Below are 22,896 nucleotides of genomic sequence, written 5' to 3' on the forward strand. Positions count from 1 at the left end.
CTTGTGACCTGCCAGCCCCTAAGGCCGAGAGGTCCCAGTTCTGGATTCATTCCCTTTCTAAACATGCCCACCTCACCTTTTGGCCCAGCACCTCCCTGAGGCAGCCTTCCTGATCCAGAGAATCCGTCTTTCTGACAGGCCTCCACAGTGCCAGTCACAACTCCTGTGCTGAACTCTACGGTGAACTCAATACTGTGTTTTCTGCTCTTCTTAAGAGAACAGAGGTAAAAGCTGGCAGGCCACATGTACCCTATGGGCAGATTCTATTTGGTCCATGCCAGATATTGAGCTAGTAGTCAATAGGACATTCTATATTTAAAAAAAAAAAGTACTTCTTGCTTTACTGCAAAAACTGAAACATCAAGCTGGATGTAATGGTATATGCTATTAATCCCAGCATTTGGGAGGTAGAGGTGGGAGGACCAGGAGTTGAGCCAGTCTTGGTTATATGAGACTCTATCTTCCAACTTCCTGTGCTCCCCATTAGGAGACTGCAAACCTCAAGCCTGTGTTCTCCAGTGGCTCATGCTAGGGATAGGCCTGTGCCCGTTACTGGCCCTGCCTGCCGTTTCATGTGCTTTATAATCTTAGACCCCAGAGACATCTGAGTTTGCAACCCCGTCCTTCAGACAGGGTCTGCTTTCTCTCCCACTTGGCAGGGTGCTGCCTGCCTGTGTCCTGTGGCTCTTTGTGGGCAGTGAGGGTGTGGACTGTTCATATCTGTGTCCGGGAATGTGCTTAGGCTCAGGACTGTGCATACAAGGTTTATTGAATTTGTTTTCTGATTTTGTTTCTTTTGAGAAAAAAATCTTATTGTTTAGCCCTGGATGGCCAGGAACTTTCCATGTAGATCAGGTTGGCCTCAAACTCACAGAGATCCACTTGTCTCTGCTCCCAAGAGCTGGGATTAAAGGCATAGGCTTCCATGCCAATGAAGATGCCCCTTCAAAGTGGTCTTTGCTGATAGATCACAATTATCCTGTAGATAAGAAAACTCTGGGGAACTTACAAAAATTGCCTATAGATTTCTGTCCCCTGCATCTGTTTAGGCTTTTCCTCCGAAAATACTCAGACACAGAGAGCTTCAGGCACACTTTGAGTACTACTGTAGGGGTCTAGGGCTGGTAGAGGACCCCAGGATGACATTAACAGGGACATCTTTCCTACCCTACCCCTGGCTTCTCTTCCACCCTCTAGGCCAGCATGCAGGGCTCCTCCCTGTCGTTCTGAATACGTCTTGAGCAATTCTTCAAGGATAGCACATTAGGCAGGTTTGTGGGGTGGGGTTGGCCCAGAGGACTTCACTTCACATGGGCTGGCAGCTCAGGAGAAGGGCACACTGAGAGGTGTGCTCTATCTGCCCCAGAACGAGAAGAAGCTGAAGTCTGGCTCTTAGCAGGTAGGTGCTGGGACTCTGCTCTCAGGCCTTGTAAGAAATGACTGGTCTGCTGGGGGCCTGTGCCACACAGGCTGAGCCATTAAGTACAAGACCAAACAAGCCATTTACAACTGAGTGAACTGAGGTTCTATAGGGAGGGTCCCTCCGAATATTAGTCATGAGTGTATGAAAAGTTAGGCTGTAACCTCCACTCTTCTCTCTCCAAGCTAGGCTTTGCTTCTCTGTCCTCATTGCCCTCTGGACAGTTAGTGGCAGATCATTCAGTGGGGACAATCAGCTGATTGTCTGAGGAGACGGTTAGGGCCTAGAAGACTGAGCAGAGCACCAGTACCCTGGAGGCATGAAATAGAATAGGTATGTGAGTGACCCCTCAAACATCCTGCATCCTGTTTCTTGGTTTTCCCTTGCACTGTCTCGATGGGCCAGCTGTCTGTGTGCCCACTTCTGCCTGGCACTGGCCTTGTGCTCTTTCTTCTGAGAACAAAGCTAATTTCTGACAGTCTTTTCTGCTGACAAAGAAGGGCAGACAAGGCCCTGGCTTCCCCCTCCACCTGCTGAGAGCACCTGTGGGCTGTTGGGAAGGCCAGCGGCAGCCCTGTCAAGGCTCCTTCTGGCAGCCCAACTGTCAGGACCTAGAGCTCTTCTTCCCCAGGGGCCAAAAGTCTGTAGACAGAGGGAAATGGAATATTGTTATCAGGGGTCACATGAAACCCTGGAGGTTTGTTCAGGCCCAGGTGTGGTACTACCCTTCAGGACCCAGAGACTAGATGTGTCTGGCTCAGGGATGCAGTATCACATTCTTATGAAGCATCTGCTTCATTTGGGCCTTTTTCTAGGAACTGACCCAACAGTGTGCAGAATAGCCCAGCACTCTGTTTTCATAGCATGCCACCAGTAGGGCGGAATCAACAAACCAATACAAACACATCGTGCCGAGTGACAAGAAATCCCTAGGAGGAGTAAAGTTGGCCTGAGGATAGCAGGTTGCCTGAAGGGCCAGGCTATGCCCCAGCAGTTGGGTGTCTCAGGAGGGAGGCAGGACGCTGCTGCAAGATTGGGGAGGAGCATGCTTGGCAGAGGGAGCACCAAACCAAGTCTGGGGGTTGGTATGGGTACATACGAGGGGCAGTAAGGCAGAAGGTCAGGCAGAAAGTGGGAGGGTGGGTGAGGAAGGGCTTTCTTGTCCCTTAAGAGGGAGGACTTTGCTGTTTAGATCTGAGTAAAGGGGAAGCTGCTGAAGGGCTTGGAGTGGAGGACTGACCTGTTTAACTCTTCAGGCAGAGCAATCACGTAGCTACCTCCCAGAGAGGAGCCAGGAAGGTCAGGGGGTATACAGGGTGATGCCAGGAGAAGCTCGTAGCCCCCAGATGAAGAATGATGGTGGCTCAGTGGTAGGGAGGGTAGGGGCATCGGGAGTGGCCTCTGAATTTATCTTGTAGATGAGCCGACAGATTTGCTGAGGGATTAGCTGTGGATGGAGAGGAAAGTGTTGTTGGCTGGAGGAACCGGAAGGAGGACCAGGAAGGCTGAGGACAAGCAGAATGGAAAGAGAAATGGTGATTTCTGGTCAGTTGTGTTGGGGTGTGGCATACACTGATGGAGGGTACCTGGGGACCCTGAGTGTTGTTGGGGTGTGAGGTGTGCCCTGTCCTCCCCTGTTCCAAGAGTCTGTCCTGAGACAAACACTTTTGCTCCCTCAGTTCTGTCTGCAGACCTGCCTTCCCCTTCCCCCTGACAAAGAGGATGCTAGGTCTTGGTAGAGAATCCTTTGCGTGGCATGCCTCATGTGAAGGAGTTTTGGTTTTGGTGGGTGGGCCTAGTTTGAAGGAGGCTCAGGCTCAGGCTCTGCTAGCCAGCCGCCCCTCGCCCCCTGCACTGCAGTGTTGTCCTGGCCTGGAGTTCCAAGGGTAGCCAGGAGCATTTGAGGAGGTAGCATAGTACAGTGATTAAGAATTTGGTCTTAGAGTCAGGCAAGTGGGCAGTGAGTCCTTGCTCTGCTGCTTGACTGTGAGACTCTGGGCAAATGAAATGACATCTCTGACCCTCTGCTTTGTCATCTGTGTAAACGGGCCGATCTAACCTGCTTCACGGGGTTACTCTGATGAAGTTAGCGAGGAGACGTGCAGAAGACACTTGGCAAAGATCTGATACCACACTCGATTAGAAGCATTAGCGATGACCTGTGTGATCCATCAGGATAAGAGGTTTTGCCTAGTAGGTTATGGGAACCGTGCAGTTTTTCAAACAAGAACACATTTACTTGTGGTTTGGTGGGGTCAGCTGTAGTTGCTGAGATTTGGGATGGTGGGCATCTGACTCATTCCAGGGATTTCCCTTTGTCATTAAATAAATTGAGATATGAGGAGAGAAGACGCTTAAGCAAAGTCTCAGAAGGCCACCTTATGCTGTCACCTCCTTTTTTCCCATGTGTCTTGCTCAGAATCTTAGCAAGTCCCTGTTAACTTCTGCCTCAGATAAGAACAGGGCTGGCCCAGGTGAAAGGTCCTTGGCTCTGTTCCTTCCCCTGTACCTCTGTGCCCTCCCTAGCTGAGGGTCTTTGTTGTGTTGGCATGGCAGCGTAGGTATCCGGGAGGACAGTGGGAATTTTCCTAGGGACTTGTCTCTGCTGTTCAGTGGACAGCCTTGGGGAAACTTGAGTGAGAGGCTTGAGGGGTAGGTGACATTGAGGGGACTTAAGGGACATTCCAGACATTGAGTTAGGTGTGGCGGTATATATTTGCAGTGCTAAGTGCTCTAGAGGTTGAGGCAGTAGGATCACTTGTTCCTAGGAGTCCCAGTGTGGGCGTCACAGCATTTGAGGTCCACCTGGGCTATATAGTAAGACCTTGACTAAAACAACCAACTGTAAACAGGGCTGGTGGTGCGGTGGGGCAGGCTGGACTGGAGTGGCATTCCTCTGTGCACTTGGATGTGGCCTTGGCTCCTGGTCTGGGTCCAGGCAGGGTGCTGCCTGCTTCAGTGGAGCCATGGAGAGGTTGACAATGAACGGAATGTGGCCCCCTAAGAACCCCCACACACTTCACTGGCCCAGGCATGCTAGTTGAACCCTTTGCTTTGTGAGCCTTTTCCAGCAGTTGAGTTGTGTCAGGACAGCCAAGGACATTTCAAAGTCCCTGGGGCAACACTGGGCAGTGTTTGTTTTTTCTCAGGGTCCAAGGGTCTTTAGATCTGTGGGAAAGGATCTGGAGATAGTCCAGCAACTTTCCTTAGCATCTGGGTAAACTGAGGTAGAGAAAGCAAGACACTTGACCATGATCTCACATGCCCCCCTGCCATGTCTGTCACCTCCTTCTGTTCATGTGTCCCTTGCTCAGACTCTTGGCCTAATGCCCAGACAGACATTTATATCAGCCTCCCTCTTGTGGCTCCCCACGAGCTTTGTTTGTCCTCCTCTTATCATAATTTTGCCATGCCCTGCCAGGCACACGCACTACTTGATATGTCTGACCTCTTGTCCCGTTCTAGTGTCTGCTTGTAATGGAGCCTCCTAGACAGAGCTATGCAGTACAGAGGCCTAGGCCGCAGGCTCTGGAGCCATACAGCCTGGGTTTGAGCCATTCGGCTCTTTTCTCCGTATGTAGCATTGCGGTGGCCATAATGATCCTCCCAAGCCTCAGCATCCCGTCTGCACAGTGAGATCAGCACGGGCTTTAGCTTGCAGGGTTGCTGGGGGATGGGCAGCTCAGATGACTGGTGGTGTGCTGGCAAGACATAAGCTCTCACATGTGCTCATGGCTGTCACGAAGGCCAATTGGCTGGTGGGCTTGGCAAGTTGAGTGTGTGGTGGACTCAACTCTGCATAAGGAGGCAGAGGAGTGGGCTTTGAGTTTGCTATCTCCTGTGTATCTTTAGGGGAAGTTGGATGTCCTTAAGAGTCCAGTTTCCTCCTTCTGAGGGTGGGGGAAGAAATCTTATTATGTTTTCCCAAAGCTGTCTTGTGATACCAAAGCAATGGTGTGAGGAAGTGTTGCCTCTGTGTGTGTGTGTGTGTGTGTGTGTGTGTGTGTGTGTGCATGTGTGTGTGTGTGCGTGCGTCAAAAATGGCAGGTGTTGGCTGGTGGCAATGAGGACATTAACCATAGTGGTGGACAGCTGGCTGAGTGGCCAACTTGCAGAGTTCCCAGGGATTGCCCACTCCAGCTGCCTGTTCCCAACCACCTCGCACATTAGTTTCAGTGTTATGTACCAGGGATCGCGGGAGGTGCAAAGATCCCCCGGCATTTCCCAGGACTTGGTGGGCTTGCCGTTAACTGTGGCCAGTGCCACAGAGTCAGGAATTAAGAGCCAAGACAGGCCGTGGTCTGAATGTCAGCTAAGTATTTTCCCCGCTGGGAGTTTGAGCAGTTAGAACCAAAGTCTCCTCATTTGTGAAGCCAAGTCCTGAAGATGCAGAAGCTCAGCGGTTGGTATAGGTGTGGGCTGTGGTGTGCTGGGCCATTGTACCTTTAGGGGGGTGTGGTGGATGTCGGTTATGCCTGCCCTTGAATCTCACAGTCGTGGGTCAAGAGCATCCATGAGTACAAACCATCTAGTACAGTTTCTTTTACAGATGAAAGAGAAAGCCTAAAAGGAGGAGGTGCTTGCCTGAGGTCCCAGGCCGGTTATTAAAAGCTGGGCCTCCAGTGAGGCACAGAGGAGCCGCCTTAACCCTTGCCTCTGCCAGCTGTCCCCACACCTTGCATGTTTCACTGAGCAGAGCCTTGGGACTAGTGCATGATGTATTTATCAGGAGCCTTTTGGGATACCTGGTGACCCTGTCTAGAGTGCCCTCAGTCCCCTTCAAGTGGATTCTGACTGAAGTAGGTTTGGGTGCACCCTTTGTTCTGGTCTCTGCTCTCTAGAGAAGCCAGGTCCTCCTTTACCAGGCCCTCCTTACCCTCTCTGCTAGCTGTGCCTCCTAGTGACTGCAGTGAGCCCCCTCATGCCCCAGGTTTATTGGCAGCAGGCCCTTGTCATGGTGACAAGCTCCAGCAAGTCTGAAGGGACAGACTGCTTTCATGTGGGCCTTCAGGAGCCGTCCTTTGTCTCAGCAGGCCTGTGTTGTGCTCACCAGGCCTTTAGGAGATTAGGGGCTTCTATGGCTCCAGCCTCCCCTCTTTTCTCTTCCGGAGGGAGTCGTTCTAGCCACTGGCTTTCCTCTGTACTGGCTTTAGGGCCTGTAGGCTTTTAGCATCCCCAGGGCTTTGACATCTTTTGGGCTGGCTGCTTTTAGGGCACTCCGGACAGTTCTCTAATTGCTGCCCATATGTTTGTTTTTGTAACCTAGGTTGATATCCATCTCTCCGTCCTCTTCCCTCTGTCTCCCAAGTGCCAAACCCTAGGTGACTTAAGAGATGGCTAAGGCTGTTCATCCCTTGTCGGGGTTCCCAGGATCCCTGTTGTCATTGTGCCATGACTGAAAAGCCCAGTGTCGTCCTGGGCCCCACAAGTATGAGCACACCATCTTTTTGTTTCGATTGTTGCTCTTGAGCCTGAACCTCTGCCATTAATAAAGTGCTTTGTACTTTTTTTGGTGTCCTTTCAGAAGTCAAGTCCGGGTGGACACTTCTGAGTGTTTGCTGTCATGAAGCTATCCCCAGCTGGCCTGACCTTTCACAGCTCACGGTGTGACCAGAGCCAAGTTGCTGCTTCTCTCTGGGCCATGACTGTGTGCAAGCTTTGCAACTCTGGCATGTGGACAGTCACAGGGATTCTGACACCCTCCGTGCTTCCGCCAGTCACCTTTCTTCCTCCTGTGTGGGGCGGAACAGTGGGAAGGGCCTGTCAGCTCAGCTAGGGCGGGGTCAGGTGCCAAAAGCCAACGTCATGGATACTTTGACTTCCAGATGGTACCAAGAGGGAGTATCAAGCTTTCCTCCTTTTCTCGAGACAGGTAGGGAAACAGGCCGGCAGGGGAGGTCATATGGGAAGTCAAGGTCCTTTGGAACCTAGTTTACATTTGTTGCTTGCATGAGTTCTATCCAGTTTTCACTGCCACCTTTTCTGAGAGGAACCAGAGAAGCCAGACTCTCCTAGGGTTGGGGACATGCTTTTCTTCTTGTATGGAGGGTACCTCCAGGTAGCTTCTACTTGCTGTGAGTGCCTGTGAGCCTTGCTGGACCTGGAAGGTCCAGGAGTCCAGGCTGGCCGCCCTGTAAGGGAGGTGGTGAGAGAACCAGAGGTTTCCTAGAGCAGGGTTCCCTAGGGTCATCTCCCTCCCTCCCTCCCTCCCTCCCCCCCTCCCTCCCTCCCCCCTTCCTCCCTCCTTTCCAGAAGGGAACTAGGCAGACAGCAGTACCATTTGTCCTGGCTCTGAGATTCAGTGCAGCTGTGTGAAGTGAGTATGGAGCCCTGGAGAGGCACAGCCAGATGCAGAGCCTCGGAGCAGCCACTGCCTGAACTCCCGAAGCTCTGGTGTGTCCGGTCCTTCCTGCTCTGGTTCCCGTCTGTGTTGGCCTTCTTGGCCCTTTTGACTGTTGTCATCAGTCCCCTGCCTTGTCCATTCTGAGTGTGTGTTAATTTACAACGTGTATGCGTGTGTGTGGGGCCAGGGTGTACAGCAGGCTTCTGTCTGTCAATAGTCAGGAGGAGAAGCGGGTTTCATGGGTGTCCTGATAACTTGGCTGCCGTAGGTAAGTAGCAGGGGCTGTCCTGGTGGATTGCTGAGGTGGAGGAGAAAGAGGAGTGGGAGGAGATGGTGAGGGATGTGTTCAGTTCTTCTGCAGCATCCTGGAATAGCTAGGGAGTCGACAGCAATACCTGAGGCAGGTAGACTCAGGAACTGAAGGTTTCCTTCAAGGCAGTGGGGATCCTGGAATGGTGATCTCTGAGGGTACTCAGTTGAAGTCACATATGTGACTTCAGTTCTGCCAAACCGAAAGAGCTGGGTGTCTTAGTCATCATTCTATTGCTGAAAAGAGACACCATTATCAAAGCAGCTCTTATAAAAGAAATCATTTAATTGGTTGGTTTACAGAGCTTAGTCCATTATTATTGTATTATTGTGGGGGGAACATGGTGGCACACAGGGCTCTGAAGTAGGGAGAGCTTTATATCCTGATCTATGGACAGCGCACGCACACACACACACACACACACACACACACACACACACACACGAGGGAGAGGGAGAGGGAGAGGGAACCGAACCTGTCGTGGGCTTTTGAAATCTCAAAGCCTATTCCTAGTGACACCACACCACTTTCTCCAACAAGACCACACCTCCTCCAGCAAGGACATACCTCATAATCCTTCTAATCCCAAATAGTTCCACGCCCTGGTAACTAAGTGTGTAATTCAGTGTGTGAGCCTATGGGGGACATTCTTACCCATCTGCTACACTAGGGCAGGCCAAAGACCCCTGGAGATCCAAGTTCTTAACCTGGCTTTTGGTGGGGATTGGTTTGTCATGACCACCCTGAATTTGTGGATTTGGGGAGAGTCTGCCAGCTATTGTCATTAGCTTCTGAAAAGGTCCTAAGCTGCTTCTGCTCTGGTGTACACACCATGTCACACTGTGCAGCGGGGGAAGCAGGCTCCGCAGAGGGGCTGCCCAGATGTCTTCCTGCGTTGCTGCTGTTCTTCTCTCTGATTTTCTAGCTGGTGGAGGGGACCCTGCCTTTGTAGCCCCTAAGCTTAACACCTGGTGGGGGGGGGCTGGATTCTGATGTGGCTCACAACCATAGGGGAAAATATAGAAGGGGGTGGCACTTCCTTATTTCCCGAAAGGAAGGCAGCCCAGAGAAGTTCAAGGCATAGGTTGATTTCCACCGGGAACAAATAACAAGATGGCTTTTTTTTTTTTTTTTTTTTTTTTTGGTTTTTCGAGACAGGGTTTCTCTGTAGCTTTGGAGCCTGTCCTGGTACTAGCTCTTGTAGACCAGGCTGGCTTCGAACTCACAGAGATCCGCCTGCCTCTGTCTCCTGAGTGCTGGGATTAAAGGCGTGCGCCACCACCGCCCGGCTCCCTCTCTTCTTTAGCAGGAGACCTCTGACTAGAGTATGTGTGCACTCCCCCTACCTCCACTTTCTTTCGGCTTTTTGAGACAGGGTTTCTCTGCATGGCCCTGGCTGTCCTAAAACTTTATTTGTAGACCAGGCTGGCCTTGAACTCAGAGATCTGCCTGCCTCTGCTTCCTCTGGGATTGAAGGTGTACACCTGTTGAGTGCATTCCTTATTTTTTAGAAGGGCTCCTCCGGCTATGGGCCTGGCTGAGGCACGCTGTGGAATGCTGAGCAGGGAACTGTAAAGAGCTTGAATGCACTCCAGAGTATGCTGGGAAGGGTCATCCTAGCTTCAAGTCCTCTCAGCTGTGTGACCTGTAAGACAGCCGCTTGCCTCCCGAGGCTGCTCTTCCTTTCTGTGACCTGCACACACTTTCTACGAAGCATTCCTCCTAGTGTGGTGGGCACAGCAGGGATTCCCAGCACAGCTCCAGGGAGCTTTCAGGTCCTTCTGAGTTAGTGGACATCAGCAGGGAAGGCTGTTAGTCTTTTTTTTTTTTTTTTTTTTGATATTTACTGAGTTCTACATTTTTCTCTGCTCCCCTCCTTGCGTCTCCCCTCCCCCCTTCAACCTTCCCCCAAGGTCCCCATGCTCCCAATTTACTCAGGAGATCTTGTCTTTTTCTACTTTCTACTTCCCATCTAGATTTCATCTATGTAAGTCTCTCTTAGTGTCCTCATTGTTGTCTAAATTCTCTGGGATTGTGGTTTGTAGGCTGGCTTTCTTTGCTTTATGTTAAAAAGCCACCTATGAGTGAGTACATGTGATAATTGGGTTACTTCACTCAAAATAATGTTTTCTAGTTCCATCCATTTTCCTGCAAAATTCAAGTTGTTATTTTTTCTGCTGTGTAGTATACTCCATTGTGTAAATGTACCACATTTTCCTTATCCATTTTTTGGTAGAGGGGCATTTAGGTTGTTTCCAGGTTCTGGCTATGACAAAGCTGCTATGAACATAGTTAAGCATGTGTCCTTGTGGCATGATTGAGCGTCCTTTGTATATACCTAAAAGTGGTATTACTGGGTCTTGTGGAAGGTTGTTTCCTAATTTTCTGAGAAATCGCCACACTGACATCCAAAGGGGTTGTACCAGCTTGCGTTCCCACCAGCAACGCAGGAGTGTTCCCTTTACCCCACAACCTCTCCAGCATAAGTTGTCATCAGTGTTTTTGATTTTGGCCATTCTTTCAGGTGTAAGATAGAATCTCAGAGTTGTTTTGATTTGTATTTCTCTGATGACTAAGGATGTTGAACATTTCCTTAAGTGTCTATCAGCCATTTTAGACTCTTCTGTTGAGAGTTCTCTGCTTAGGTCTGTACTCCATTTTTTTATTGGATTATTTGTTCTTTTGATGACCAATTTCTTGAGTTCTTTGTATATTTTGGAGATCAGACCTCTGTCTGATGTAGGGTTAGTGAAGATCTTTTTCCATTCTGTAGGCTGTCATTTTGTCTTGTTGATGTGTCCTTTGCTGTACAGAAGCTTTTCAGTTTCAGGAGGTCCCATTTATTAATTGTGTCTGTCCTGCTGGAGTTATATTTAGGAAGTGGTTCCCTGTGCCAATACGCTCAAGTGTATTTTCTCTTCTATAAGGTTCAGTGTGGCTGGCTTTATGTTCAGGTCTTTGATCCATTTGGACTTGAGAGGCTGTTAGTCTTAAGGAAATGTCCTTTTCCTTTAAGTGTCTGTGATCAGAACCTGAGGAAAATAGCTCCAGTGGATTTGATGGTCTTAGGAATGTTGGGGTGAGCAGAAAGCCCTGTTTTTGGGAAGACAGTCCCTGGTCCTGCATAGCTGATTCTGCCTTGGCTTGTACAGTGCCCATCCTCCACCTGCTGTTTGTTTGCTTGGTAAACCTTTTTTTCAGAGCTGGTACAGAGATAAATTTTCAACTCAGGCCCCGCTGGAAGTAAGGCATTAGCTACCCACAGTCTTGTGCTTGCCTTTGCCTGCCAGGAGGGGACCAAGAACAAGTTCCCAAGCTAAGAAGCAGGGTGAGCAGTGTTTGGTTTGCTTGCTGATGGGGGGAGGGTTTGTGGAGCTCCTTCTAGAGGGGATCCCTGCATGTGAAGCACAGTGGATAATGCAGCGGAAAGAGTAGAGGTGCACTCTGTATTGGGCCCTAGGCTAGCACCAGCTGTCCCAGGTGAATTAGGCTACAGAAGAAGAGCCCAGGCTTGTGTTGAGATTCCCAGCCAACTCCACGGGCTAAGAGCCTCTGGGCTCCAGCTCCTCATCTGGGCGGTGCTGTTGGACTGGGGCTGATCTCACCATGTGGTGTCCAGGAAAGGGAAGTGGTTGTGACTGTTGTCGCTGGTTTGAGACTCCTGCCACAGACAGAAGAAGAAGGCAAGGATTCCTTGCTGTGAGCTCCCACGGGAGATAGGAAGCCTCTGCCTGTGCCTTGGGAGGCCGTGGAGAAGTAGAGGAGCACTCATCCAAGTGCTTGCAAAACCCGCAGCAGGCAGAGTCTGACGTTGTAGGAGGGTGGGTGAGGCTTTAATGGATAAGAAAAGGGGTCAAGGCAGTGGGAACAGCACATTCCTGGTTGGTACAATTCAAAGAATTCCTTTTCCTCTTTCTTGTCCTCTGCTCTGTGTACTGACTGCAGGTGGACTATGCCCTGTGGCCGAGTCCAATCTAAACTTAGCACTTTCAGTCTTTGGCTAGTGGTGACTGTGGTATTGGTGGGGTGACTGATAGGCAGCAGCTTGGCCAAAGGCCAGTCAACACTGTGGGATCGTGGGGGATGGGAGTGCCACAAATTCCACCAGGAAGGGATTGCTCCTAGTCTTGGCCTCTTGGAGAGAACTTCGAATGGAACAACTCTCCCCACAGCTGGGAAGCAAATGTGGGATTTTCTTTATTGCTTTGGTTCTGGAGGGTGTGGCAGGCCAGGCTGGGTGGCTGTGGGGTGTGGCTCAGCTGTAGGGTGTGTCTGGGTGGTGGGTGGTTGTGTGACTGGGTTGAGGGTGTAACGGCTGGGAGGACCTGGGCCAGCTGTGTGGCATGGCTCTAGACGCATGTGGGACTAGTGTCTGGGCCTGCAACTGCCACCACGCTGTCCTCCCAAGTTCTTGGCCAAGTCTTACCTTGGAGATCCTTTGGAACTGCCTGCAGGGTTCTTTCTCAGCCCTCAGTGTTTGTGTGGCCTGGATTCCCACATGGTGCCTTTCAACATGTCTGTGTGTGTGAGTGTGCCTATGTGTTGGCACACAGGAGCTCGGTGTGTGTATTACAAGGTGGGTACCCCAGTTTTCGAATGGCTCAGATTGGAAATACAGTATGTACTGGACTGTGTGGACCTTCTCTCACTCACCCTGAAGTGACATCACACCAGAGACTTAAAACCGTGATTTCTGAAGCTCTCAGAGACCTTCCCTGAAGCTCTGGGTCATCACTGCTTCATCAGTGCCTGGTGCTGTGCCTGGCACCTCGTCCTGTGTGACAGACAGACTGAGGGAACCGACACGTCACCTGCATGCTTCAGCTCCCAGGGTGATGTTGAACTGCTACTCTTTCCTGAAGCCTCTTTCCCTGCTTTTTCTTTCTGACTTCATCCTCTTGTCCCATCTTCTAGATCCTGTTTTGTTTTGTTTAGTTTTGAGATGAAGTATCAGTGTGTTGCCCTTGCTAGCTTAATTTTTTTTTTTTTTTTTTTTTGGTTTTTTGAGACAGGGTTTCTCTGTGGCTTTGGAGCCTGTCCTGGAACTAGCTCTTGTAGATCAGGCTGGTCTCGAACTCACAGAGATCGCCTGCCTCTGCCTCCCGAGTGCTGGGATTAAAGGCGTGCACCACCACCGCCCGGCTTAGCTTAATATTTTTAATAGATCAGTCTAGCCTAGAATTTACAGAGATCCACTTGCTTCTGCCTCCTGAGTGCTAGCTAGGATTAAAGGTGTATGCCATTGTGTCTGGCTTTTTTTTTTTTTTAAAAAAAAGCTAATTGGAGTTATTTTTAAAAATAATTAATTTTTTGATATTTCTATTACTAGTTTTTAAATTTGTGTGAATGGGTGTTCTGCCTGTACGAATGTTGGTGAACTGAGTATGTGCCTGGTGTCTGTGGAGTCCAGCGAGAGCATCAGAGGCTCTGGAACTGAAGTTACGGACAGGTGTGAGCTGCCAGATGGGTGCTGGGAACTGAACCCCCATCCTCTAGAAGAGTAGCCAGCACTCTTAATTGTTGAGCCATTTCTCCAGCCTGTAAGATGCATTTTGAAATGTATAGGTTTACAGGCTAAGTTTAAAAACATAGGTAAAAAAGATCAAAAAATCCTTTGCAAAGTTCACAGGAAAGTTAAAGCATGTTTTGTTAACTGTGAATATGGTTCATAATCTTGCTTGTCAGAATTTTTTTCCCTTTTTTTCCCCTCTTTATCTTTAAGATGGGGTCTGGGGCTGGAGAGAGGGCTCAGTGGGTGAGAGTGCTGAATTTGGAGCCCCAGCACCCATGCCGGAAGGTAGCACGGTTGGAGAGTGGGGGTGGAAACAGGGTTGCTGGGGCCTACTGGCTGTCAGCCCAGCTAAAAAATGGCAGATTTCAGGTTCAATGAGTGACTGTCTCAAGGGAATAAATAAGTGGAGAAGCCATAGTAATCATAGAGGAGGGTAGCCAGTGTCTTCTGTCCATTCCACACCTTGATTGTGAGTATTGACATCTTCACATTCTCATAAACTGTGCACAGCACACACCTGTACACACACACACACACACACACACACACACACACACACATTGATGGTACACTTGAGAGGCAAAGGCAGGCAGATTTCTGAGTTTGAGGCCAGCCTGGCTTACATAATGAATTCCAGGACAGCCAGGACTACACAGAGAAACCCTGAAAAAACAAAACAAAAAACAAAACAAAAAAGTCTCTCTGTGGCCCAGTCTAGCCTCAAACTCTCAGCAATCCTGCCTCAGCCTCCTGTGTGCTGAAATTACAAGCATAAGCCAAAGCCACTGCACCCAGCCATACATATCATAGAAAGGAATATCACATGACTACACTTTCTTTTCCCCAGTAGAGGAAGGGAAACTGAGGTTCAGAGAAGTTGGGAGATTTGTATAAAGGTCACAGGCTGGTAAATAATGAAGCCAAGCTTCAAACTGTTGTCAGCCTGAACTTTGACTGTGGCTAGCAGTCACTTTGTTGGCTTCTGTTCCTGATGGTGTTTGGATAAAGGAAAATAGCACATAGTGCTTTTCAGGGCCTGCTGGCACATGGTAACACACTTCACCCTCAGATTTATAGCTCACTTAATCCTTGTCTATTCTGGGGTCTCTCAGTCTCCATCCTGGAACCCACCCTTTCACCTGAGCCAAGTTGCTTACCCCCTCTCCTGTTGTCATGCTCTGAACAGTCTGCTCTATAGGAAATCTTCCATTTCCTATGGGTCCCAGCAAGGGTTGTGGAGGAGCAGCACTTTGAGGTAGGGATGTAGGTTAGGGAGTGACTTTCGACTCTAGAGCAGTGGCCACAGTTACTGTGGTATTTCCCAAAAGTGCTGGGTTGCCATGGTGTCTCTATGACAACCAGAGCATCTCATTCATTATCTCTAGCACCTTGGCAGGGAAAGCTAAGGCTGGGACTGGGAGAGTGCAGTGGAAGTCAGGGTAAGGGCTGGAGGGTTCTGTGACTGTGGTCCTTCTCAAGCTGCACAGCTAAGGGTCTCCTGTGGCTCCGGAGCACTCCTTTTCATGGGGTCTGGATTAAAATTTCAGCTGTGCAATGGACTAGCTGTGTGGTTTTTGGAAAATGACGTCTCTGAGCCTAATTTTTCTCAACTGTAAATGAGAGGATATTGACATATAATGTAAGGATTACATGAGATAAGGTATAAAATGTGGAAAGTACAGGATGTAGCTGGGCAGTGGTGACTCATGCCTTTAATCCCAGCACTTGGGAGGCGGAGGCAGGTGGATCTCTGTGAGTTTGAGGCCAGTCTGTTCTACAGAGCTAGCTCCAGGACAGTTAGGACTGTTACACAGAGAAACCCTGTCTCCAAAAAGCAAAAACAAAGCAACAACAAAAAAAACCTCAACCAATTTCCCCCCACTTCCCACCCCCTCACCCCAGCTAAAAACAAAAACCACAGTGTGAGGCTCATAGCAAATGCTTCACGTGTAGTGTCAGTACCAGTCATGGTGATGATTATGATTGTTAACTGTCGCTATAATTTCATTAGAGGGACCTCTGGGCTTCTTGAAGGAATGAAAGACTAACTCAAAGTCAGGAAGAAACAGTTTTGAATCAAGATTTAGTGGTTTAAAGAACCTTGCCTGGGAGCTATTTATCATATCTGGAGACATTGGGATCTGAGGAAAAGTGGGAGCCTTCCTAATGACTAATATGTGGTCCTCACCTTTGTGTGACTCCCAGGGTTTGGGGAGAAGCCAGCCAGGTGGACAGGGTCTTGTGGATGTCAGATGTAGGGATATGCACCTGATTGTTACTAGAGCATGCTCTCTCTCTCTCCCTCTCCTAATTAACTTTCTACCTTCCATACAGAGGCAGAGTCTCTCACCTGAACCCAACTCTCTAATTTGGGCAGTCAAACTAGAAAGACCACTGGGGGCTCCACCAGTGTGCCTCTTGAGCACGGGATTACAGGTGGATGGCCATGCTCGCCTGACATTTGTGTACGTGCTGAGGGTCTAAACCCCAGTCCTCATGTTTATGTGACAAGTGCTTTACCCATTGAGCCGGCCCCCCAGTCCTGGGTGTACCCTTTTGAAAGAGAAGTTACAAAGGTTCTAACCTTTGGAGGAAATTTTCAAAACGAAAGAAAAACATTTTGAGAACACATATCCACCCTCTGGTTCCAGAGCTATATTTCCCACCCTCCAGCAAAGGGTGGGGATGCTCAGGGATAGGCCTGGAGTGAGAATGGGATGGTTGGAAAGGACTTCAGAGAGACTGTGACATTGGAATTGGCATGTGGAGAATGATTAAGTGTCTCAAGAGATTGGGGGAGGCATTTCTGGGGATGGGAACATCATGAGCTACCTGACTAATATGGTGACTGGCTGGGCAAGACTGTGGTTTATGGGAAAGAGCCCGGATTGCCTCAGCTGTCCTGAAGCCTTGGTGATTCTAGAGAGAGAGTAGATGTTCCCAGTTCTTTGTCCCATGGGCCACTGGTGCTCTATAATGCAGGGGGTGAGAAGGGCTTTCAGTAGCTACTGGTGGGTGATGGGTGGTCTGTGCAGAGGCTCCTTACCAGGAAGCTGGGACGTCAGTGTTTTGTTTACAAGGAAGCTGGTTAATTTGCTGTCTGGCCTGGACTTTGCCAAGGCCTATATCCCTTGCCTGGTGGGAAAAGCCACACACTTTAAAGATGGGAATTCTTGGAGGAGGAGGAAGATGAGGAGGTGGCATTGGGCTAGGCAGGCTTCTTACTGCATGGAACAGGCACCCCACTTATACACTTGTTCTCCCTCTGTGAAATCAGGGCTTGCCCCGGCCAGATTCCAGGGCTGCCAGAGAGATGAGCTCTGCAGTCTGTGTGAACTAAGCTGTTGTCCATGTTGTGAGGGATCATTGTGAGTGTGGTCAGGAGGCAACAAGAGCGAGCACTAGCAGCAGCGGACAGCTCAGTGCAGTCAGCCCAGCTACGTCAGAGCTCACTTCATTTTCCCCAACCCAAGAAGTAGTGTGTAAGTGCCTGGCTTATGGGTGATGTAACTGAGGCACCGAGTAATTAATTGTCCAAGATTACACAGCTCCTAGGTGATGGACCTTGATTTGACGTGATGCCACCTGGCTACAGCCTGCGTGAGTAATCAGAAAGTTTCTTAATGTAGGACTCTGGGTCCTTGCTTGGACTTGGGCTCCTGGTCTGAGTTCTGGAATTATTACAGTTACAATATATGTACACGTATGTATTTTTCAAAGTTAAAAATTTATTTTGTATTTCATATGTGGGAGTGCCAATGGGGGCTAGAAGAGAGTGTTGGATTCCCAGGAACTGGAGTTACAGGATGTTGTGAGCTACCTAATATGGGTGGAGGGAAGTGAATTCAGGTCTCTTGGAAGAGCTTTTTTTTTTTTTTTTAAAAAAAAACTTTATTTAACTTTATTTCATGCACATTGGTATAACGATGTCAGATTCTCTTGAACTGGAGCTACAGACAGCTGTGAGCTGCCATGTGGGTGCTGGGAATTGAACCCGGGTCCTCTGGAGGAGCAGTCAGTGCTCTTAACCACTGAGCCATCTCTCCAGCCCCTTGAAAGAGCTTTTCACTACTGAACCGTCTCTCCTTTATTTGAAGAACATGTTTGCTTTTACATTAAACTAAAAGAAAAGTAATGTTCCCTGCTGTACGTAGTCTCCCTGTTATTGATGACCCCCCACTAGAGTTCATTGTTACAGCTGATGTAACACTGTGCAGAGCCCTGGTTTAAAGTGTGCAGTCCTTTAATATCTGAAAAATGATGTCAGATTCTTGACCCCCAGATGCCTGAGACCATGAACTGCATTACTAACAAGGAGAAAGGCTGTTAATGGGGCAGACAGGGACAGTGACACACACATGAGCTCACCACCTCCCCTTCTGTAGGGCCGGATGGATGGATGGTGTGGGCAGGGACCACCCCCAGCTTTGTGTTCCTGTCGGCATGGTGTGAGGTCAGGTCTAGCCATGGCTCTGGCTGTAGACAGCTCCTATCACTGGTGAGTGAGATGCTGGTCGCTCTGGCCTTCCTGGCTCCAGGACACCTGCCCTTTGGTGCTTTGCTCTCTGGAACTACAGGGAGTCCTGGAAGGCATCACACGTTTCCTTATCTCCAGGCTCCTGCACAAGCCATCTTTCTTCCATTCTTAGCTAGTCCTTGCTCTGTCCTGCTCAAGTACCTCTAGCCCCAGAAGCCTTCCTCTGTCCTCCTGATCTGTTTGTAGAGATTAAATGCTGCTAACTTCTTCCAGATACCATGTTCCTTTCCCACCAGCCACACTTGCTTACTCCCTGCCATCACAGATGTCTGCTTTGAACAGGCAGCCTCTTTCCCAGCTGCACACAGTGCAGAATGTCAGAGATAGAAGGGCCCCCAACCCCCTCTAACAGGCAGGAAGCCCAGAGAGGGACAAGGTGTATATATGCTCAGGGTCAGGGTGCATCATAGCACAGATGGGACCAACTCCTCATTTCATGACGACAAAGCAGAACATTAAAATCACCAGTAATACCATGTTAACATGGTATGTGTGTGTGTATGTATGTTTAGTACCATTTTTTATCCTGTATATAAAAATATTTAGCAAAAATAAATTTATACAGATAGTTTCAATAGTACATGTGGCAAGGGGCTGTGGGATAGCTCAGCCAGTATATGCCTTGCATGACTGAGTATCTGAGTTCCCACCTAATGATGTATCAAGAGAAAGGGTGTGCTTGTAATCTCAGCACTGGGGAAGCACACAGGCACATCCCTAGGGTTCACTGGCAGGGAGCATAGACTTGGGTTCCAGTCCAGTAAGAGGTCTTTATCTCAGAAAAAAGGTAGACAGTATCTGAAAAATGATACCTGAGGCCGTTGGCTTCTACATGCATGCGCACACACATGCACACCTGTGGCAGATGTCTGTCAGTATTCTTTATGTGCTTTGTTTATCTAGGATCCCATCATCACATTAGGAATTGTTGTTTGCTTGTTTTTGGGACAGGGACTAGCTGTGTAGCCCTGGCTGGCTTGAACTCTACATACAGGAGGCTGGTCCCAAACTTGGAGTGGTCATCCTGCTACATCCTCTTGGGTGCTAAGATTGCATGTGACACCATACCTGACTTGCATTATGATTTCTAGAGAATACCTCCATGTTGGGCATTTGCCATTATAAGCGGCACAGGGATTTGGATTCCTATAGAGAAATTTTTTGTTTTGTTTTGTTTTTTGAGACAGGGTTTCTCTGGGTAGCCTTGATGTACCTGGAATTCACTTTGTAGACCAGACTAGCCTCAAACTCATCTGCCTGCCTCTGCCTCCTGGGTGCTGGGATTAAAGGTGTGCACCACCACTGCCTGGTGAGAAATCCTTTTTTTTTTTTAAATTTATTTAGCTGGGTAGTGGTGGCTCACACCTTTAATCCCCACACTTGGGAGGTAGAGGAAAACTGATCTCTGTGTTTGAGGGCAGCCTGGTTTACAGAGCGAGTTCCAGGACATCCAGAGAAACTCTGTCTTGAAAAAAACAAAGCAAACAAACAAATCCATTCTGTGTTTCTCTAACGGTGTGTTTGGATGATCGTGTGTGTGAAAGCAGGCTTGTGCGTGCCAAGGCATGTATGTGGAGTTGGCTCTCATCTTCCATCTTCCTTTCCTTGCTTGAGGCAGGGTGTCTGGTTGTGGCTGAGGCTTTGCTGCTTACTCCAGCCTAGCCAGCACATAGCTTCTTGGGGTTCCTGCTGTCTCAGCCTCCTCTCTCACTGTAGGAGTCCTGGGATCAGGCTCGTTTATCAAGCACGTCAATCCACTGAGCCATTTCCCCAGTCCCTCCACAGGATTTTTTTCTTTTACGATTTATTTATTATGTGTACAGTGTTCTGCATGCACACCAGAAGAGGGCACCATATATATATACAGATGGTTGTGAGCCACCATGTGGTTGCTGGGAATTGAACTCAGGACCTCTGGAAGAGCAATCATTGCTCCTAACCTCTGGCCATCTCTCCAGCCCCTCTCCATAGGATTTTTAAGTGTGCATACAAAATGATGGATTTCATTATGGTATTTTCATATATTTGTATCATTATATTTTATTCCTTAAAAAATTATACATGAATTTTTTAATTTTTAAATTTATTTTATTTATTTTGCGTATGAGTATTTTGCCTGTATGTATGTCTTTGTACCATGTGTGTACCTGGTGCCCACAGAGAGGCCAGAAGAGGGCCTTGGATTCCTGAAATGAAGTTACAGGTGGTTGTGAACTGCCGTGTGGGTGCTGAAAATAGAACACCGATCTTCTGGTAGAGCAGCCGGTGCTCTCCAGGCCTTTTACTTTATTTGTATTTGTCCCTCCCTTTCCTTCCCCCACTGCCCAACTCGTCTGTGCTTCTGTAGTGATTCCCTCAGGATGAATTCCTCGAAGTACAGCTCTTGCTGTCTATCATATGGTCCCCATGCTGAGCACATCAGAGAGTCTTGGGCCTAGGAGGAGATTAGCGACCTTTACCCCTAAGCCAACCCCCAGACTCCCAGTTCCCCATCTGGTACCTCAGCCCAGTCTGTCTCACTTCCGTGATTGCTGGCCCATTTGAGCACTTTCTAGTCTGCATGGTGCCCTATGGGAAGGTGCTTCTAGGTTTGGTGGTTTTCACTCCTGAAACAGGAGCTGGAGGGTGGTGTCTAGGGTTGCTGTGGAAACATGGGAATGGAGCCTTTGCACTGCTTGTGTGGTCTCTGTTTACTCTTTCCAGAGAGAGATGGTTGTTCTGACTTGGGCCCCCTAGTGGGGCACAGGCTTGGGAAAGAGCTAGAGTGTAGAGTTCTGGCTGTCTGGGTGGATAAGGCCATTGTAGAGGAAGTCCTGTCCCATTGGTTCTCAGGCAGGCATTTGGTCACCTGGTGTCCAAGGTTGTCAAACATGTCCCTGAAGACATGGTTGCATCTGGGAAATGCTTACCACCTCTGTTTCTTAGTGTCCTTGTGTCAGGCCACAGTGTGTCCTTAGGTCCTCTTGTTCCATCAGTCCTCACCGCAGTCCAGCGTGGAGGAACCTCACAGGGTGAGTTCCCTGATGTTTCAACAGCAGTGACGTCCTGTAGGCTTTTGTACACAGCTGGCTTGGATCCCTGCTCTGGCTGCTTCTGTTAGGGACTGGGGTTGTTAGGGTCACCCAGGAAAGGCTGGCAGAGGGAAGGAAAGGCAGGAGGGAGTGGACAGGAGGCTGTGCTGTTTGGTCCTGATGGGACATTCTTCCTCCCAGGCCTTGGCAGCTGTTCAGTGTCACATTTTGCGTCTGGATTTTTTCTTTAAGATACTGCATTTGTATTTCGTGTATGAGTGTTTTGCCTGCATGTATGTATGTGTGCCATGAACATGCCTGGTACCTATGGAAGGCGTTGAGTTCCGTGAAACTGGAGCTGCAGATCTCGGTGAGCCTCCATGTAGGTGGTGGGAACTGAATCCAGTCCTCTGCAAGAACAGTACTTTCAATCTGAGTACTGAGGTTACTCTGAGCCATTGCTCCAGCCCTGCTTGTGGAGTTTTCTTGGCTAATAATGATGAGCACTTACAGCTGCCATGGGTGGATGCTTCAGTAAGTGCACTCCTAGTGGTTTCTCTCCATTGTTGGCCTTCATTTCCCAACTCCTTATGATATGGCTACCGTTGTTTGCTTCATTTCCCACATGGGGAGACTGAGGCTCACAGAGGTAAGAGTGTCAGGTTGGGTGGCAGTTCCTGAACATGAGCCCACCTTGACAGGACTCAGGTTTCTGTGGTCAGCTGTGAAAGCCCTGCTCTGATTCTCTCCTTCTCTCCCCAGCTCCCCAGCCTTCACCCTGTGGGTCCAACTCAAGAGAGCAAGCAGCATGCAGCACCCCCTGGCTGGCCCATTGTCTTCTGACCTGCTGTTGACCACTCCCAGGAGGCCCTGACGCCCTGGGGCACTTTTGCTCTGCACAGGACCACGTTGGGGTTTGCCATGGTGACATAAAGGGGTGTAGAGGAAGGAAGGAGCAAGACCAGCCTGTTGACTGTGCCCCTGGCTGGGAGAAAGGGCCAGGGGCCCGGATCCTTCTCTCCACTGCCCTTTGAACGTCTTACTTCCTAAGTCTCCGAATTTCTCAGTTCAGTGGACAACTCTTGGGCCTCCTGTGTGAGGCCTTGAGGGGGCCAGGCCAGGCTGGGCCTCTGCTGGGTGAGATCTTGGGGGCCAGGATGCCTGCTCTGGCGTGCCTCCGGAGACTGTGTCGGCACATGTCCCCACAGGCTGTCCTTTTTCTGCTGTTTGTCTTCTGCCTGTTCAGTGTCTTTGTCTCTGCCTACTACTTGTATGGTTGGAACCGGGGCCTTGAGCCCTCAGCAGATGCCTCTGAGTCTGACTCTGGGGACCCACCACCTGTGGCTCCCAGCCGTCTCCTGCCGATCAAGCCTGTGCAGGCAGTTGCCCCTTCCCGGACGGACCCACTGGTGCTGGTATTTGTGGAGAGCCTCTATTCACAGCTGGGCCAGGAGGTGGTGGCAATCCTGGAATCTAGCCGCTTCAAGTACCGAACAGAGATTGCTCCAGGAAAGGGGGACATGCCCACACTCACTGACAAGGGCCGTGGCCGCTTTGCCCTCATCATCTATGAGAACATCCTCAAGTATGTCAACCTGGATGCCTGGAACCGGGAGCTGCTGGACAAGTACTGTGTGGCCTATGGTGTGGGCATCATTGGCTTCTTCAAGGTATTCAAGGAGCAGGTTTCTGAGTAGTGCCTAGCACTGTCTCTATATTTATTAGCCAAGCACCTCCCAGTTCACACTGTAAACGAGTGCAGT

At 49.4% G+C, this 22,896-nt stretch overlaps 1 protein-coding gene across 4 annotated transcripts in view; it reads left to right on the forward strand.

The window, feature by feature from the left end:
* LOC121440608 (bifunctional heparan sulfate N-deacetylase/N-sulfotransferase 1) overlaps positions 1-22,896 on the forward strand; it is a 61,239-nt gene that overhangs the window by 10,978 nt on the left and 27,365 nt on the right. For all 4 annotated transcript variants that reach the window (XM_041641365.1, XM_041641367.1, XM_041641368.1 and 1 more), the window contains exon 2: positions 21,896-22,803. In XM_041641365.1, coding sequence (XP_041497299.1) covers positions 22,291-22,803 — 513 coding nt within the window. In that variant the 5' untranslated portion in view covers positions 21,896-22,290. The remainder of the gene's footprint in view (positions 1-21,895; positions 22,804-22,896) is intronic.

This window comes from Microtus oregoni, unplaced genomic scaffold, assembly GCF_018167655.1.
Source record: "Microtus oregoni isolate MIOR12 unplaced genomic scaffold, Mior012 000069F_ref0000032, whole genome shotgun sequence".
NCBI classification, from domain to species: Eukaryota; Metazoa; Chordata; class Mammalia; order Rodentia; family Cricetidae; genus Microtus; species Microtus oregoni.